The sequence below is a fragment of the Scomber japonicus genome, chromosome 11 (genome assembly GCF_027409825.1).
Source record: "Scomber japonicus isolate fScoJap1 chromosome 11, fScoJap1.pri, whole genome shotgun sequence".
NCBI lineage: Eukaryota > Metazoa > Chordata > Actinopteri > Scombriformes > Scombridae > Scomber > Scomber japonicus.
The window spans coordinates 10,064,427-10,083,948 of NC_070588.1; the positions used below are offsets into that span (position 1 = coordinate 10,064,427).

Genomic DNA, 19,522 nt, shown 5'->3' on the forward strand with positions numbered 1-19,522 from the left:
TCAGATTCAATTATCGTCTCGTGTAAGTTCGTTAGGCAAACAGATTGGGATAATAAGTTTTCCTAAGATTTCAGTCTTTGGGTTGATCTAAATCAAACTAAACTAATGTTACCACTGTTCTAGACCTCACAGAGATTAAATTAACATCAATCCTTTCATCAAACAGCAGGTAAGATGACAGACAAGTGTGCTTCCCAAAATTAAAATGATCTTTTAACATGTTGTGCTGCTGTCATGACACTTTCAGGTATTTGGGAGGAATGTAAGTACTACAGATGATTTGTTGTTGACTATTATATTGTCTGTTCTATTGTTATATTATACAGCATTTTTCTATTAATTACACAGAAATATAGAGATTCAATATAAAGAGATACCCCCAATTTAGAGAGCATATCCAAATTTTCCTCTCAGTTGTTAAATTAATACCTCCAAAAATGTTCAAATTAGAGCTCTCTTTCAAATAAATCCCTATATTCCAGGCATGGATTTATTAAACTGTATTTCTGACCTGTGTCTACAGCAGACCTCAAAAATCGTATGGTTTTTCTTTTTCTTTTTTTTCTGTGTGTGTGTGTGGTTTTAAACCTAAACCCAGGCAGCCTTGGTCTCCCTACAGTAAAACACTCATCTGGGATTAGGAGCCATTTATTCATCTCAGCTCAGTAATACTATGAGAGCCTCGCTTCAAAATCCAATGAATATTTCACACTTTCATTTCATATGCAATCTGCGGTGCTCAAGAGTGTGTGTATTGCCGGGTGTTATTCTGTACGGTTTATTTCTGTGTGTGTGTGTGTGTGTGTGTGTGTGTTTCTGTTTGTGTATGTGTGTGTGTGTGCATATATACGTATCAAATATGTGTTTTTAGAGATTTTGTCCCACTTTATTTGATCTTAGTATTGAAATGTATATTTTGTAGTATGCCCATGCTTAAATATTTGGATTACATGCTGCAAAAGATATGTTTTGCCTCTTTAAAAAGGACATGAGCATGAAGCATTATGAACCCTTTGTTAATGGCTGTGTGACGAGGAAGTTCAGCGGATAAAAAAAATGTAAAGCAGTTGTCACACACTACAGATAGGTATGTATAGGGATCTGTCTCACACATTAATTTGCAATGACTATAACTCCAGCTTTAACACAGAAACCTGCTTAACCAGCTTTAACTCCAGCTATTCAAATGATTTAACGCTTATCTAGTCTTCCAGCCAGACCAATGCACTTCTCCTTTTTAGACATCAAATTATTGGCACAACGCTCATCATAAGCAGTACTATACCAAACTATAATACAGCTGATCAATGGAAAAATAATCAGTAAATATTCTGATAATCAGTCAGTCATTTAAGTAACGTTTTATGTTAAAAACCCAGCTGTTGAATTGTTTAAGCTTCCTAATGTAAAAGTGTGTTGTTTTTCTTGTAATGATATTATAGTAAATTGAATATTTTTGTATATTACACCAATGTTAAGGTCACACAAAACGATGTTAAATATTGAATATATTGAGAAAAATAATTGTTAGTTGGACCCTTTAACTGCAGGAAGGTCCCAGTTAAAGCTGTAATATTTTTTTATAGTTGCAAAAAGAAAATCAAATGAATGTACTGTATGTAATGTAAATGGGGTCACTCATTGCTGTAGGTCAAAGTCGCTCTAGTCGGTTGCAGTTCCCCTGAGCTCCACTGAGACTTTCAGCTAATTATTTTAGTTCTACAGCCTGCAAGTTTTTTAGTTTAATTTCACCGCTCTCATTAGCCTTGTTCCTGGCCACAGAAGGCAGCTGTTATCAGTAAAAAATAATCTCTGATAAACTCTGCCTAGCCAGCACCAAATGGCTGACAAACAAAGTTAGTGATTAGCTTGAGAACACAGTGGAGCACTGAGGGCCAGATATTAAACCAAACTAAAGTGGCTAAACAAAACAGTAAAAATATATCATCTTGTGATCATTTTTTAACATGAATGCATAATATAAACCACAATCTTCATACGGATCTCTTACATTTATTTTTTTAAAGAATTGTGACCAAGATACTTACTGAATGGGGCACAAACAAACTATATAATTGCTTCTCATCAACTGCCATAGACACCAATACTGGTACATCTGTAAAAAGCTAATACTGTATCTGCCACTAAATTGGTCTCGCTTCAATATTATGAGTGCACATCAGGACCTGGAATCCCTCAAATTAGTACATTTGGCTTTCACCTGTAAAACCAAACATCATATACAACCTTTTCTTTCCAACTAGAGAGGCTGTAAAAATGATGTAGTAGTAACAGTAGATTGCTACTGTAGAGTGCTCTACTGACTGACCTCCATACTGTAACACCTCCACATAAAAAAAGGGTGACAAACAAGATCACAGAGGCACAGGGCGAGTGACTCAAGTCTGCAGCAGGACCAGTGTGTGCTATTCTTTGTATCTCTACAGAACTATGGTCACAGGCTCTCACAGTAGTAATTGTAGATCAGTCTCAGGCTAGTCTCCTGACTCTATTATTGCTATTGTCACTGAGTCATATGTCCGCTGGGCTGCAGCTCAGTGTGTCATGTAACCCCTCACACACTTTAAGACTTGAGAGCTCATCAGAAAAAGTCATCCAGCAGAGAGAACAATCAAGGCTATCTAATACCTCTAAAATGTCATGTGGATATTATGTCTTTACTCTAAAGATGGTCCTCATTAGTCATATTTGTAGCTCAAGATTATACAGTAAGCATTTTCCATTTTGCTGTAGCTGGACTCCTGATAATATCACAGTTAAAAGATCCCTAAACTCTGAACTAAAATGAATGATTATTTTGATATGAACAGAGTACGCTTGTGTCCTGGCTAAAGTGAGAGGAAGAGATCATTTCAGTTCTCCCCCAGAAGGTTATTGCAGCCCTGAGAGTAACTGCCAACTAATGCAACTTTGTTTTTAATTGGTTCGGGGAATCTCCAACAAATCCTTATACATCCTTAAAGGCATACAGTACAAGCCGGGGACGGAAAAACACACTGTACATTACATTTTTCTTGCCAGTAGGTTCTTCAACTTTCTCAAGCTGTGACCTAAATGAAAAATTCAGTTCACCATAGGACACAGGCTCATTAAAACGTGTTGATACTGTTTTAATGTGCAGATCCAGCAAGAGAAGGCTCAAGATTCATTTAAGGTCCAAAGCCGTGGTTCAAAAAGCCCATAATCTAGGCCATTTATCACATTCTAATAATGCCAGAGTCTATGAGAGAGTATGAAAAAACCTAGACTTTCCAAAGGGGAAAATGAAAGATGACACATTCCTCAGGGGAAAAATAAGAAAAATGAGGAATATATGGATTGAGTTTGCAAAGTCTCCGAAAGTGAATTGCTAATGACACTGCTTAATGCTTAAGGCAAGTTAAAACCTTTTCCCTTTGAATTTTGCTTGTGAGGCAATATTCTATCTAAGGGAGTGGCTTACAGTCCGCTGCAGTTCAATACACTTTTTTGGTGCACAAGGACACACACACACACACACACACACACACACACACACTTACACAACATACAAGGCACTGATACCCACTCAAACATTGTATAGTTTATATCTTTCACTTTTACTAATTAATGGGTATGAATCAAAAGGATTATATGCATTTTATGACTCTGATTCAAGAGATAAAGACAGTTGATTTAAATACAGTGATTTTTGTAGCTCTCTGTAGAAGAACACGACCTGTCTGGCACTTCTTTCTATTTTTATGGACTGTCTCACTGGGTATTCTGTTAGTCACATGCATGTTTCTTAGTGGTGGTCATAAAGTAAACAGACCATTTTAATTTAAAGGCTATTAAAATCTTACCTCACACATGTTAGTGAACATGTTATAATGGTTGTGTGGTCAGCTTTAAGTCACATAAAACACAAACCCATAAAATAACAGAACATCTTTCTGACTTTCTGTGTGTTTTTGTAGTGAAAAAGTAAATATATGCCTCTAATGCCTTTGATTTCAAGTCAGATCAAAAGCAGGAGCAGCAACAAAGAAACAGATTCAATGGCAGCATGTTCTTCTTACCTTGTCCTTGTCTTCAACCAGATCACTGAGAATATCATCAGGGTCCAAAATCCCCCCATCACAATATTCAACATGGTGAGTCCGAACCAGAAAGTCCCCTTCCTGTATACAGCACAAGACAAAAAAAACAATATGATTGGAACTGCAAACTATCACTGTGAACCTCACTTTATTAATATTTCTAAATGGTGGCTGTTTATGTAAATCTCATGTCTAGACCAGGTATTATCATCTGATTAATCAAAGCAGAGGTAAAAAAGTTTCAATAGTAAATTAAAAAAAAACATTTTATAATGTGTAGATCATAATTATTCATAATTTTCATATGGAAATTATAATTTAAACATTTTGGACAAAGGTATGACCCAATACAACATTTAATGAACGGTACTCAGTTTACAACCAATTCGGTTTGCTTTTTCCTTTCCAAACATAGGCACTGATTAATTACTTTCCATATTGATTGTTGATGTGTAAAGTAATATAAAAAGTTTTATATGGTTTAATTCATGGTGTAACTAACAAAATAGTCGACAGTAACATTTCAGTAAATTTCAGTAATAACTTCACTTTTTGCTTTTTAGTCTTTTTCAACTTTCATAATCTTAAAAGTGACAAACAGTAAGGAGTCCTACTTGCTTGATTTGATGTATTCTTTCATGTGGAAGAAAATACCAGGAAAGGGTGAAACACACCAAAAACAAACAATTGAGAGAGGCAGTTAATCTCACAGCAGGTGCAGAGGTAGCACAGGTGAAGGATAGTTTATGGTTTGCACTTTTCTTTACACCTATTGTGCTACGTGGTAAACAACACATTAAAACATTCTTTTCAAAGTAGCAACATTAATTAGGTTTTGATTTAATATACAGGTTAATTAAAACCTTGAATTGAAATCTTAATTTTTCTTTGTTCAGTATTATCATATAGAACAATAAAATGAGTTAATTTTAATACAACTGGATGAAACCAAAGCAATCATAAAGGCTTTCTGTAATAATTACCTGCCTCCTCTTCATTTTTATACAACCAATCATAATGTGTCTTTACAATAACTTACATACATACAGTTTAAAGGGGCGGAGCAAATGGGGGTGAGGAACTACTGATGAGAAAATGGTTAAGTCTTGTTGTGTACGGGCATGCCAGGTAACGGGAGAGAGTGGAAAATGGTTTGGGTTTTTTTCAGTGTGTGTAATTCAGTCTCAGCGTTCAATCCACTCAGTAAATAGTCTTCTTTCATTTTCCCCACAACCTCAAATCAGTTTAGTTCAATCCAGTTTCACAAACACAAAAGAACAAGTCAAAAGTCTGCTGTGGGTTTTACAGTTGATCCCCACAAAACAAAAGACACTAGCAAAGAAACACATCACATGTAATAACAACAGCAGAAACAATAGATGGGTCAAACCTGCATGTTTAATTATATATATATTTAAACATCAAAGTTACATCTGAAAATGACAACAAAAATAAACAAGTTTGCTGATTTCACAAATCCCATAGATTTAAATCAACCGCCAGTGTGTCTGTGTTGTTGTTGTCAGTCTATACCTCTGTACTTGACAGCCCCCCCCCCCCCCCTCTCTCTCTCTTGTAACTTTCCTCCTCACATCTTCCACATCTTTCCCTAGGTGCCTTATACAGATCTATCTCTCTCTCTCTCTCTCTCTCTCTCTCTCTCTCTCTCTCCCCCTCTCCCTCTCTCTCTCTCTCTCTCCCTCTCCCTCTCCCTCTCCCTCTCTCTCTCTCTCTCTTCTCTCTCTCTCTCTCTCTCTCTCTCTCTCTCTCTCTCTCTCTCTCTCTCTCTCTCTCTCTCTCTCTCTCTCTCTCTCCCTCTCCCTCTCCCTCTCCCTCTCTCTCTCTCTCTCTCTCTCCCTCTCCCTCTCCCTCTCCCTGTCTCTCTCTCTCTCTCCCTCCCTCTCTTTCTCCGCGGTGTTGGGTCTGTGATTAATGACACCGACACTGCACTGGACAGCTGACTACATAGAGCTGCTTGTTGAACAACATATTGAGACAACACAACACACATACACACAGGCACATATAAAAGAAAACACACACACAGCCTAAAGGAAAGGTACTACTCAAAATGTTACAGGGTTGGCGCTCCATTAAGTCACTCTTTCAGGGTCACGTACTTGTCAATGCTTTTCAAAAAACTCCCATCAGGGGGAAAAGCAGGAGAGTAAGATGGAGCAAAGCGGTCTGTGTCCCTGGATATCACTGCGAGTCTCAATATCAGTATCAGTTCCTACTCAAAACGTAGCTTTTTGTTCAATAAATTACTTACTTACATTTCTTAAATATTTATGGCAGCCTTTCTGATGTGCTATAGGTACAACAAACCAAAAAATACAACAGAAGAAGTTCAATTAGTTTTCATTAATAAAGTGTGATTTTATATCCAGATATTACACAGTACCAGTCAAAAGTTTGGACAAAACTTAAGGGAATGGGAAGGTGCGTCCAAACTCTTCACTGGTGCTATAACTGAATTTATTCTTTCAATTTTTCTTAATGTGTTGGAAATGCCACAGAAATGCATTCAGAACAGAAAAAAAATTAAAGTACACCGATTTAGTAGGGTTGGTTATCATTTAAAAGAATTATGATACTAGTACCAATCCAAATACCTTTAAAGTGATGCTGATACCAGTTGAGTACTTCATTCAATACCAATCATGTGAATAGAAACATTAAATTGCAGAAAATGCCACCACTCCACATCTTAGTGATTTGATTTTTACACAAATGTATTTTGAAAGTAGTCAAATGATTGCATTGATTGGCTGTGATTGGCTGTGATTAGGTCCATATAGTCACATTTTCTGGTTCTGGGTGCAAAAAGGATGGAATGAAGATATCACTGCTTGGCGGGAGACATTTCGATACTACTAGGTATCCATTTGTTCCCACCGATATCATAAAAGGTATTGACTACCGATACCCAGTCCTACTATTTCGTAAGGCTTGAGATAAGTATGATGGCATACTGTATGTTTAGCAGAAACCATGTTTACACTCTATTTCATACTTCAATTATACCAAACTTCATTGGAGTGATATGTAGCCCACTTGTTACCATATAGTAACTAATACTGGCTTTAGTCATTCTTCACTGTCACCAGCTGATATATGGACCTATCTTTGTGTTTGCCTATTAAAATAAAGCATTGATCCTATAGAAAATATGACCTGCACCTATTTTTTTCTGTCATGTCACCAAACAAGAGGTTTCAACCATCACTGTTACATAAGAGTTTGACACTTTGGCTGTTTACACTGCAAATTGTCTCTCTCTCCCTCACTCCCTTCCTGCTGGAATTCATTGTGTGACTCTGTTGTAATAACGGCTTGGCTCACACCCAGGCCAGATGTATGAGAGAGAGATTTTCAAACATTATGTTTGCACTGTAATATTTAGTTAATCTATCAATCAGGATTTTGGAGAATATTAAATCGGGGACAAGATCTGTAAATGGTTTTGTGATTACTCAGGGAAATTTCAGTGCCAAAGTGTCAAGTAAATCATTGTGTGTGTTTTGTAACCTTGGCTACACACACTTTAGTTTCACTGAGCCCAGTGTTTGTAAAACCACCTAGGCTTCAGAATGGGCTCCTGTAGTTTTTTAAAGGGCAGGTTCACAATATTTCAAGTCTGTCTTAGAACAGTCAGGTGCCCAAATGAATGTTGTTCATACTGGTCATTAAGAAATTCCCTACTAATACTTACGATGTAAGTGATAGAGGTCAAATTCAGTCCCCCTATTGCGCAAAAATGGATATAGTATATATATACACACATATCGTAGTGGCAAAGTCCCTCTTTTTGTTACTATACTCAACAAGAGAACACTGTCCGAGGAAACACAAAGATGGATTTTGATACTAAAAGGGACCAGAAACTATGTATTAATTGAATTTGTATAAAATATTCTATAAAATGATATGTATCCTTATCGGGATATAAAATAATCTATATGGGGATCTGAGATTTTGGTCATATCACACAGCCCTGATTTCACAAGAAACTTAACTGATCAACATGAGAAACCTCACAATTTGTTACATGTGTTTTAGATAACAGGATTAAAGAAAAGAATCAAGTGTTGAAAGTTTTCATAAGATTGTTTATAGTTCACTATAGTTACATTCCAGTTCAACATGAGCTCATAGTCACAGTACCAAATACTTCTGTTATGTAAACAAAGCCTTCTCTGGTCATCATGTCCACATTCATTCCCACCCAGGAAGGGGCAAAAGTGAGTTTTACAGTACGTCCCTATTGACCACAAGTACAATGCACACAACATGGTCCGTATTATTTCAGTTAATATTGTGCTTTAGTGGTGCTTCCTCAAAAACATATTAACAATTCATTAAGATAAAATTCCAAAAATGTATTGGTTTTTAGTTTCTCAAATTCTTCTTCTTTCTGTGTCTAAAATAATATCAAACTAAATATAAATGTAATAATATTTATACTAATAATAATAATAAGCACACTTTAGTGTACTATTTAAGACTAGACCAGAGCTTTAAAACTGCTTCCATTTAACTGGCAGATAACAGCACCTCCCTATGAGCACAACTTCCTGGAACACACTGTAAAATCACAACACTGCTCTCTGAGTATTTGACCACTGGGCCACGACACAAGATTCCCAATCAATAGGTTTTAACTGCATCAGGAAACAAAAGCTATAAATGTCTTGACATAAAGTTTTATGTAAAATACAAACATCCAACAATCTCATTGCTTATGCCTTCTGTTGTTTTTAGGTCAACAACAGCCCACCCCCCCCCCCCCCCTTCATTTTTGTTACAGTGGGGGAAGCCATACAGCTAAGAACACAAGAGATAGAGAGGTTGAGAGATAAGAGCTGTGAGTACACTAATCTTATCTGAAATTGAGGAGGAGTGAGCGGATTTGGTTGTATATTTCTTGTGAACTGCAGAAACTCCCGTACCTCCGAGTCTCAGATACTGGAGAATTAGAGATAAGAGCAGTAAACACACAGATCTAACTTGAAAATCAGGTGGGGGATTAGTACTTAATACACTGTTTTGCCTGATACTATTACAGATAATTTGGACAGTTTTTGGTATTTGACTCTTAGGAATTAAAAAAAATGATTATCAGGTTGTAGTGAAATCCCACAACAGTTACACCATTATGCAGATCATTCTGTTTAATCAGTAATGTGTCATCCCCCACCAATTCTCTATCTGCAGTAACAGCAGATCTTTGTAGTGTGTCAGTTGATGCAAAGGTTTGGTATGTATGCTGCTGTTTAAACTGAAGGCAGTGCAAAGAGGAGGACACCGATGAAATGATACTGACACACTCGCAGCTACAAGCTATAACAACTTGAATGTGAGGCCGTTTACATCAATTCAAATGGAAAAAAGAAAACCACATTTCCAATATTTTGGTTTTAACTAAGGGGTCTGGAATAGTCACAACAATGTATGTAAAGTTAGTAATATTACCACTGGAGCTGCTCTATAAGGTATCTTAACAAACACCATCATGTAGAGACAGTGAATCTGATTCTGCAAAGTTTAACGCTCTCTGGCCTTGACTCATCTTGTGACCCGGCTGAAAGCTCAAAGCTTGCCTTCAGTGAAAAACAAAGCAAGGACATTGCAGGTGGAAACGCCAAGGTAACCTTTACTCCCAATGTTTCACATTTCAGTTGAAGCTCCACATTTCAGCTAGACTCAAGGTGATGCTTCACTTGTCTAATTAGGCACATTTTTGGGGTTTATCTTGAGTGTTCAAGATCCGATTTTAAGAGCATTTTAAGTTCCAGATAGGATTTATAAAAAACTGATGTGTTGATGATCTGTTTTCAAGGGTATTCAACCTAATACATTAATGATCTGGCATTGGAAAATTACCTTTTCTATCTTGGGCTGTGTCTAAAATCAGTCCCTATTTACTATCAGGGCACGAAATTAACCCTCCGCCATATTATTTGAGTGTCTGAATGAGTGTGTAAATATCTCCACTTTATAATCAGCTCAAATATTCCACCATGGAACGAATAAAGTAGTGTCCATGGCATGAACACTAACAACACTTTCTGCTAATAATGAAAAATGAGTGAATAAGAGAGTGATTTTTGGACACAGCGATGGTGAATAGAATTGTATAGAATAGAGTAGAACAGAGTAGAGTAGAGTACAGTAGAGTACAGTAGAGTAGAACAGAATAGAGTAGAACCGATCAGAGTAGAATAGATTGAAGTAGAGTAAAGCACAGTAGAGTAAAATAGAGTAGAACAGAATAAAATAGAATAGAAAAGCACAGAACAGAATAGAGCAGACCAGAGCAGAATATAATAGAATAGAATGGAATAGAACAGAACAGAATTGAATCAAACAGAACAGAACAGAATAGAGCAGAACTGAACTGCATAGAACAGAACAGAACAGAACAGAACAGAACAGAACAGAACAGAACAGAATTGAACAGAACAGAATAGAATAGAATAGCACAGAACAGAACAGAATAGAATAGAATAGCACAGAACAGAATAGACGTCAGGCTCGAACAACACATTCCTGCAGCATGACTTCGGGGAAGGCGGCACGTGTCCCCTCCCGGGCCCCTCCCTCTCAGAAATGATTGCCTGCCTGCGCTCTGGCATGGGGCCACAATGTTTTACAACTTTATCAGCTTGTTTGGCCACGCCTCATCAGCTTTCCTCCCCTGGCTAATGAAACCACAGTGCACACCCACATAGGCAGGAACCCTTTAATACACATCCACCTTACTATCTACTGTACTGTACGTGCAAGCTTAATAAATACACATGCCTCAACACACCATTAGCCCACAAGAGAAAGTTTGTTTCTTTACCTGTAGACATATTTGGACCACAAACAACAACACTTGTATTACTAAGATTGTTTTATAGATAGTTTGATGTAAATACAGTGCATATTTGAAAAAGTTAAGTCAACACTATTCACAGTTTAATACTTCACAGAATACAGCCCACTTCTTAGCAGGGACTAAACCAGGAATGACATAAACAGGCATCCGTAAGCACACAACTGCGTGCGTCTTTATTTGGCCAAAGGTAATTAAGACGTCTATCAACAAACTGATGACTTCCTGACAACTCCCCAGGAAAACAGCCTCAGCCTTCCTCTCCACCCCCCCTCCTCTTTCTCCGGCCGTTTCGCCCTGCTATCTCAGCTCTCGCTCTCTTACATTCATCAAAAGGTTTATTCATTTCCTCCCTGCTGCCTCTCTACAATAACCTTGTGTATTGCATTTTTTTTTTTTTTTTTCCTTTGGTACTATTTTCATTCTCACCCCCACCACAATTTATGCTTGGCCTCCGTGTTCATCCATCAAGACTGATAGCTCTATATTTCTGCTCCTTGGTTTTACAACATATAATTATACATTATGGTGTACTGAGTGCGGTTCTTAGCTGTCTCGTGTAATAAAGGTGGATGACGACTTCATATTGTGACACTAACTGAGTGACAGGTGAGTCACAAAGATACACTTCTCTCTTTAGAAGTACACCGCAGACCTTCAGGTTGACATATACAACAGGGATGTCAGAGTATCAACTTGTACGTCTGTAGATTGGTATTGGCTATACTGAGTCCCGTCAAACCCAATTTCTTTCTCGAGTTTATTGCATCATCATCTATCTGTGCCCGTTTGATTATACTTTTTATACTCATTGAATATAGTGTGAGACAGTTGTCTTAGTCTGCTCTCACCTGATTGAATAAAGGAAGAAGATTATTCTCAACTTTTGATAAGAAGTTAATAAGCAGATAAAATGTCTGATTTAAACAAACAGAAAGTCACATCTAATGCTTTGTTTAGTGGTTCTACATTCTTTAAATCCTGTTAACATTTTTACATCCTCTTTAAAACATGAACGTAATTAAATAAAAGCTGTAATGTGGTTTATTTTTAATGCAAAGCTTTTCAATTGTCAGAAACACCTTACATAAAATAGACCAATTCAACTAGACTGTGCAGTTAGAGTAACACATCTTAGAAGGGACGCAGTATTAAAAAGATCGGGCTCAGGTGCAAAAAAATTAGGGTATATTCCTTCCTGTTTCTATCCATTATAGAGTTATCTCCACTAAACAATGTCTTTACAACTAAATAATCAGTCATTGTGTTCGTGTTCAAAATCAGGTTAGCCAAACTCAAGGCTGTATATTAATTAGTGAAGTGAAAGCTAAGTTGAAAAGAACTTAGAGGACAGTTTACAATAGGAAAGTAGAACAAAAGTCTGGTGTATCCTGCGTACAAACACGTCAGCACACTGTCACGTTCTAATCTCTTTTGTGTCTCGTATCCCCCTTCGGTTTGACACTGAACAACACAAAAGAGTATACAAATTCTGATAATTAGGCTGTGATGATGTTCAACTTTTAAAAAAATAAATAAATAATGCAATGTAACTAAAACACAAAACTAAATCTTCTTTGAATTGTAACTTAAAGCCAAACTTCCAAGGATCCCCAGCTATTTTCAAGATCACTAAAAAAGAAAAATAGCTTTAACGCCTATTCTAAATGTTAGCTCCGCTTAAGCGCTGCTGTGGGAATTCCCAACAAAGCAGTTGATAATTGAGACCACCGGTGACAGTTAGCTATGGTGGATGCACGCACAAAAAAAAATTTCAAACAAGCAAAATACTCTCTTAAGTAGGATGAGGCAGATAAAGAAGGAATGGAGGAATGGGACAGGGAGAGACAGGCAAAAAAAAAAAAAGCGAGGCATCTCCATGACAATTTAAAAACATGATTTCCCTAGCAGTGGAAAGGATTAGGAACCGGACTACTTTACGAAGAAGCGCACACTCATATATCCTAGCTTTCTAAACACATTAACAGCCATAATTACCCGGCTACAACAGATTAGTGTTGGTGGAAAATGACTGAGCGATGGAACGAGAGCAAAGGAAGCAAAGGAAAACATGCAGAGACAAAACAAATACAGAGAAGAGGGGATGAGATATAGCAATTAAGGAAACTATTCCCTATCCCATGGAGGAGGAATGACAGGAGGAGGAGGAGGAGGAGAAAAATGCAGGAGGAGGCATTCAAAGGAAGAGATAGGAGAGTATGAAAAGGAGGAACACAAACAAAAAGGAGAATATTTAAAATGGCAAACAACAAACAAGGCGAACAGAAAGAGGTCAAAACTATCAAAAAAAGTAGAATGACAGACTAAGGGGAGGAAGTAAAAAAACTGGAATTACAAAGGGGAATGTGAAGGTAGTGAGAGGAGGAGAGATTGTTGAAGTGCTGACAAAGCTGTGGGGGAGAGAGAGTAGGCAGAGAGAAAGAAAAAACAAGAGGAAGAAGAGAAGAGAAAAGAAAAGAAGAGGAGACCGAAACACACACTGTGCATGTGCTTAACAAAGCATTTCATTCACACAGGCAGGAAACTACGCATTTAAACACTCAAGGCCTAATCAATAAGGCAGGGTGGTACATCATTACATGTATCAAAGCTGCAGGAAAACTCACCTAGAGCACTCACTCTATCTCTCAGTGAACACTAACGACACCGAAAATGTTGTCATTAAATAAGTCAAACAGAAGTTAGAATAATTTTACTAGAAAATCAGTATATTTGTTCTGATTTGGTTACTTAAAGTGAAAATCATAATGTGTGCTAATGGTTGATAGCCCCTACTGTCAGCATTTGTTGGGGTAATTCAGAAAAACTGACACCATGGAGCCCATCTAGAGACGGAAGTTTCTACCCATTAAAAGGAGAGTTTTTCCTTCCTGCTGTCACCAAGCGCTTGCTCATGGGGTAATGTTGGGTCTTGTTTAATTGACAGTCTAGACCTGCTCTATGTGAAAAGTGCCTTGAGATGTCTTGCATTGTGATTTGGAGTTATATAAATAAAGATTGATTGATCACATAGTTTGTGCCCCAAACACGAATGACAAGTTGATTTTTCAAAAGCAGCGACCCAACCAGTCTGCTGTTTAATGTGCTGCAGCTGCCTGCTAACTGATGTTAGCGGTGCGCTTTTCCCAGTAAATGTTAGTGTGGTGGCTCATTCAACAAGCTAAGGTGCACGCCAAAATGTGTTCATGTTTCTTGGTTATGATTTATGAGTTTTGATGATATGGAAATAGGCTATTTTTTCATTCACTACTGCGTTTAAAGGAATAGCTCATCATGTCTCATATTGCACTTTAATTTAACAATTGAGTATTAAATATTTGATATTAAAACAGTAGGCATGTTGTTTTCATTTAAGATGATGGGTAAACACTCCTTGCTTAAATGTTTAACAGGATAAATGGAAAATAAAGTTATATTTGTCTCTTTTGTTTTCATTTTTCCTAAAAGTGATCCGATCCATGACTCAAAACTCTGATATGATCTGAATTTTGAGATTGTGATCCATTGCATACACCTAGAATCTATTTGTTTAAGGCCACTTTTAAATGTAGACTATTCATCTCTACTTCTAGGTGGAACAGGGTTATCTCACAAAGACGAACAGAAGGTAAAGGAGGAAGTGTTCAAAGAGGAAGCCGAGTACAAATGAAAGGGAAGCGAGGGCTATGTGTAAGGTGAAGAGGAGATGTACTTGTGAGAAAAAGGATGATAAATAGGATGAAGGGGGCATAACACATAGAAGCACTGAGTGGGGAGGGGTGATATATGGGTAGATGGAAGCAGATTAGGAGGCAAAAAAGGTAAAGAGAGCAAGAAAATGAAGAGAGTGGAAAAAGGGAGTGCATCTCTGAGTACTGTCTGTGTGTCTGGCTCGCAGAAATACGAGCGCACACAGCTCCAACATCTCTCTCTCAATCACAACAGAGGCCATCTATCTATAGGACTGGTGTGCTCTTTGAATAATGGAGCCAATATGAAGTGAGTCACTGAGAAGATTTGGTCGTCTGATGGGGGTCACCGGGTTCCTGCCCCTGGAGCAGCAGAGGGAATCAACAGCAGTCACAAAGGAATCACAAGAGGGAGTCATTTGCATTTTACACTCACAACTAAAGTGGAAACGAGTCATGCCTGCTCCTGTCTGGACCATCACAATTCATATCAGATATGCTTTTTAATTTTTTATACAGCAATTATGGAGAACTGGACCTCCATGGCTTTGTCTAATTTCCCAAGACTTTGGGATGAGGAAATCACATGGCCCTTTTTATGATATAAAATTGACAGAGCTTTCAATAATTCTTTTATGGCTTCGGGGAAAAACCTCAAATGTTATGAAAGCGCTGTTTCATAAAAACTTATCTTGCCTCTTTTACAAGTCTTTCAGGAGTTCATGAAAATCTGAACATTATTACAAAACTTCTGATTATGAATAATGCAGCTAACCGGTGGCTCAGATGTCAAAGAGACTCAAAAAAGAGAGATAAAATTACTTTTTTTTTTTGGTTGATGTTCTTGAGCTGGTTGGAGTGTTTGGCATAAATTAACATGAAGTGTTATTTCAAACTTGCCACTTAAAAAGTTTAATGAATGAGCAGCAACTACATGAAAAAAACACCCATCTTAACCGCCTCTTAAGATGATGTACAAGGTGAAAGTGTCAGAAAGTTACTTATAGCCAGATAAGAAAAGCTGTTGCTAGAGCTCAGTGAGTTTTTTACATTTCTGTATGAGTACCTTTATTTAAGTAAAGGATCTGAATACTTCTTCCACCACTGCAGCATTGTATGTGTCTATTGTGTTGAGAAAAGTTCATACATTTCTCAGTACTGTATGTGTTGGTGTACATGTGAAACTGAACCATACCTGTTCCAGCAGTTTTCTGTATCTCTGTGTGGCTTGCTGGATGAGGTCTCTCACGGTCCATCCTTCCTTACAGGGCACAACCACACCGGTCTGCCCAAATGTCACCGTCACCTTCATTATTACAGCTTTTAGGGTGCTCTGATTTGTAGGTGATGATCAGTGGAAGTGGCGATGCAGAGATGCTCCAGGTTGTTGAACGGGGCCTCTGAAAAGTCTTGAAGAAGAATAGTGGAGAATTAGTGAAAGAAAAAAAAAGGATTTGGAACATAGGGTTGAAGTCCAAAGAAAAAACTCACATCCTTTAAATTAAATGTCACACAGCTTGTCAAAGTGTTCCACAGTCACTAGTGTTTCCTAACAAGACAGTAGACAGTAAGATCTATGTGTTTACTGTCTATATGAGGCCTGAAAATGCACTTACAGTATTGCGAGTGACATACTCTTGTCTCACACTAACTACACAATCACATTCTTTTTTATTCATTGTACTATTGCACTATGTAGTCATATATTTAAGTATCTATCTTTGCAAAACTTTCACTAACTTCCACATCAATGTTACCTGATTTATATTGTTTGATGTAATGTTGTTGTGTTATGTGTATTATTATTATTATAAAACAAATAAGAAAGTACATGCAACTCTAATATCACTTTCTCAAACTCCCTCCTCCTCCTCTTGTAGCATCCAACAAGTGTCGATATACTCCTCTGTCGGTCCATACATGTGTTGCTCACTCGTTTACAAACACTATAAAAGTAGCACAGTCTTTTTTAATGACGGGTTTGAGTGTGTGTCTTGTCATTTTGTCTCTCTGTGAGTTAGTTATCTGCTGAGCTTCAGCTGACAGAGGCTAGGGTTAGGGTTAGCTCCACTTAGCTTCACTGTGTTACTGTGCAGATAAAAACAAGCCGAGGATGAAACGCTCTCACTTTGCAACACGCTTTAAAAAAACAACCCGGTGATGTTAAGTTACTACAAGTGCTGACAAGTGAGGGAAAGTTTGCAACAACAAAAATAACTTCCTATTAAACTGACAAAGCTAACATTAGCCACCTTAGCTGAACTTTGGAGGGAGGAGGTGATGCAGTCGCTCGGGCATCATTCCGCAAAGTTTTCCCTCTCGGAAGTTTCCTTTTTTCCAAGCGGTCAGTAGCATCCACTTCATCACCGACAGCCACAGGAAGTTACACTGTAGCCTTTATTTTACATTCAGGTCACACTAGGAATGAAATAAAGGAGTAAAATAAGACACTGTAGGCTACTATGTATATATGAGTGTGTGTTGTTGGTAAGTTTTGAGATTCCTGCACAGCCGTCCGCTCCTCCTGGCCACACAGCTCCTCCTGTGACCAGCTCCTCCACCGCTGGCTGCTGCTGTCACTTTTCTTAAAGAGAAAGTGCTCCAATTACTGCCAGAGTTATAGAAATAACCTGGACTAACTTTTGTATTTACAAAAAAAGTTCATTTCAAAGTTTTAGAGCATATATCCAGATGAACATGCTGATGAAACATTTATTCTCTCATTAGAAAATAACAATGTTGGTCTAATGTGAAGTCATGTTTTCAATACCAACAACCTTCACAGATGCATTAAAACATACAGATACTATGCTTTGAGCAATAATGTGTGTCTAATATGATGTTTCCACTAAATAAAAGCATAATCACCCATTTAAAATACAGGGGATCTGAAAATGGGGGGGGGGGGGGGTTCCTCAACAAAAGGGCCTAATTATTTTCTATGTATCTACACAGTAAGGTTTACTGTTACTGTTATGTAACCATCACATCTGTGATTGTTTTATATAACACAATAATAATATAATGCAGTCAAAGCATTTAAAACATCCAATAAAAATATGAAATGTGATTATATAGCTATATGAAATATTTCATATAAAAATGTATTTTAAAAAAAAGTTATTTATGTATGTCAGGGGAAAATTTGGAGATGATTATAATTCTAAGTTACACAGCTACTTTTAGGAAATTATTCGGGGGGGAAACTATGTTAATATAAGGTTTAGCACTCAAAACTACACACTGAAAAGTACTTTCTGTCAAATGTATTACAGAGAAATTCTCACCAACTCAACACTTTTTTTAGTTTTTGTTATAATTTGTACCATATTGACACACACTTTCTATAAAATGTCCTACAATTAACAGTTAAATAATTAATGGCTTAATTAATGGTTAATAAATAATTTCTTAATGATTTATAAATCATTTAGAAGCCATTAATGAGTGTAAACTTTGGGTTGCCAGGTTGTGAAAAATCCCTCCTTCCTATACCTCCATGCTATGTAATCTAATTCTTAAGGAAGACACCTCTGATTTAAAACCACTTGCCTTCGGGAAAGGGCAGCAGGACATCCAGACAAAATATCTATTTCTCAACAATGCAGACTTTAATTATTTTCAATAATGACATATTAAACATAATTGCAGAACTGATGACTTAGAAAACGCAAAACACGAACCAGACATTAATAACTTATAAGACCTGATGACTTATCAGAAAGTGTGAGACATTTAAGTGTTTATTAATAATTCATAATCATTTATGGTGATAATTTATGATGGTCTGCCGGTCGTTTCTTCAGAGACAAACACAGAGCCTATCTGGTGTTAAAAGCAGTCTCAGGTTTTTGCACTTGCATTTTACATTTGTCTAATAATAGCAGTCACTGATCAGTCACCAGTCCTGCAGTTATAAATGATTATAAGTTATTAATTAAAGGGTAAAAAAAAGTTTGACACTTTCTTATAATAACAAAAGTCAAAGCTCTGTGTTTGATGAATAGTTGCAATCCAGGCCTTTTTCGCAGAAGATTTTTTTGGCATGTCACTGTAGGAAAAGCAAAGGTGTAAAGAATTAAGTGAATGATGGCTGACTTCCATTTAGCAGTTTTGGTTTCAGTGTCTTAGTATTGTGCCTGCTGGCTTGCTGTCACGCTGTCATGGCTGACAGGGGCACTTCACAGAGCCACTGTTAATGATATCAGTAACACCTGTGCTTTTCTTACAATGACAAATCACAATGTCTGCTGCAAAATTGGCCTGTTGTCGTCATTAGACTTAATGAAAAATGTGTGGTTATTTTCTACTTTTGCTAAAGGACTCTCTTCTCTCTCCAGTTACCTGGACATACCCCATTTTTATTCTATTTATTTTTGACAGAATTCTACTGTTTGGTTAAAGTATTTAATAATGTGTAATACCAGTAGGTTAACTACTTTAAACCATGCAAGCAAGATTACCAAGTCATATATTGTCATATCATCAGGTTGCAGATTGCTACCAACTGAATACCTGCCAAACTCGCAAAAGACATGAAAGGCCCTCTCTGGAGCCAATGTTTGGTTTGTCCAGTCTGAGCTGCTGTAGAAAAATGGTGGTGCAATGTGGTGGGCTGCGTCAAAGAGGACCCACTCCTTATTTGAAGTAAAGGGACTCATTCTAGGGTCATGAAAACACAACCATTTTTATTTTCATTCGATAATTCCGTGATTAAAACATGCCTATGCATATTATACTCCATTTCTGCCAAGTCTGTTCCACCAGAGGCCACTTAATTCTACATATTGCATCTTTAAATTGGTGTTGAAATATACAGTTGAACTACAATCAAAATAGAAAACCCCGTCTGTTTTTCTAGGTTGAAA

The 19,522-nt window shown here is 37.3% G+C and overlaps 1 protein-coding gene across 1 annotated transcript in view; it reads right to left on the reverse strand.

Annotated features, from left to right (window-relative positions):
* The window catches only part of LOC128368334 (partitioning defective 3 homolog B-like), a 140,262-nt gene extending 123,249 nt beyond the window's left edge, over positions 1-17,013 (reverse strand). The window contains exons 1-3 of the mRNA XM_053329123.1: positions 16,907-17,013; positions 15,850-16,063; positions 4,062-4,163 (exon numbers count right to left, since the gene is read on the reverse strand). Coding sequence (XP_053185098.1) covers positions 4,062-4,163; positions 15,850-15,966 — 219 coding nt within the window. The 5' untranslated portion in view covers positions 15,967-16,063; positions 16,907-17,013. The remainder of the gene's footprint in view (positions 1-4,061; positions 4,164-15,849; positions 16,064-16,906) is intronic.
* Between the last annotated feature and the right edge of the window lie 2,509 nt (positions 17,014-19,522).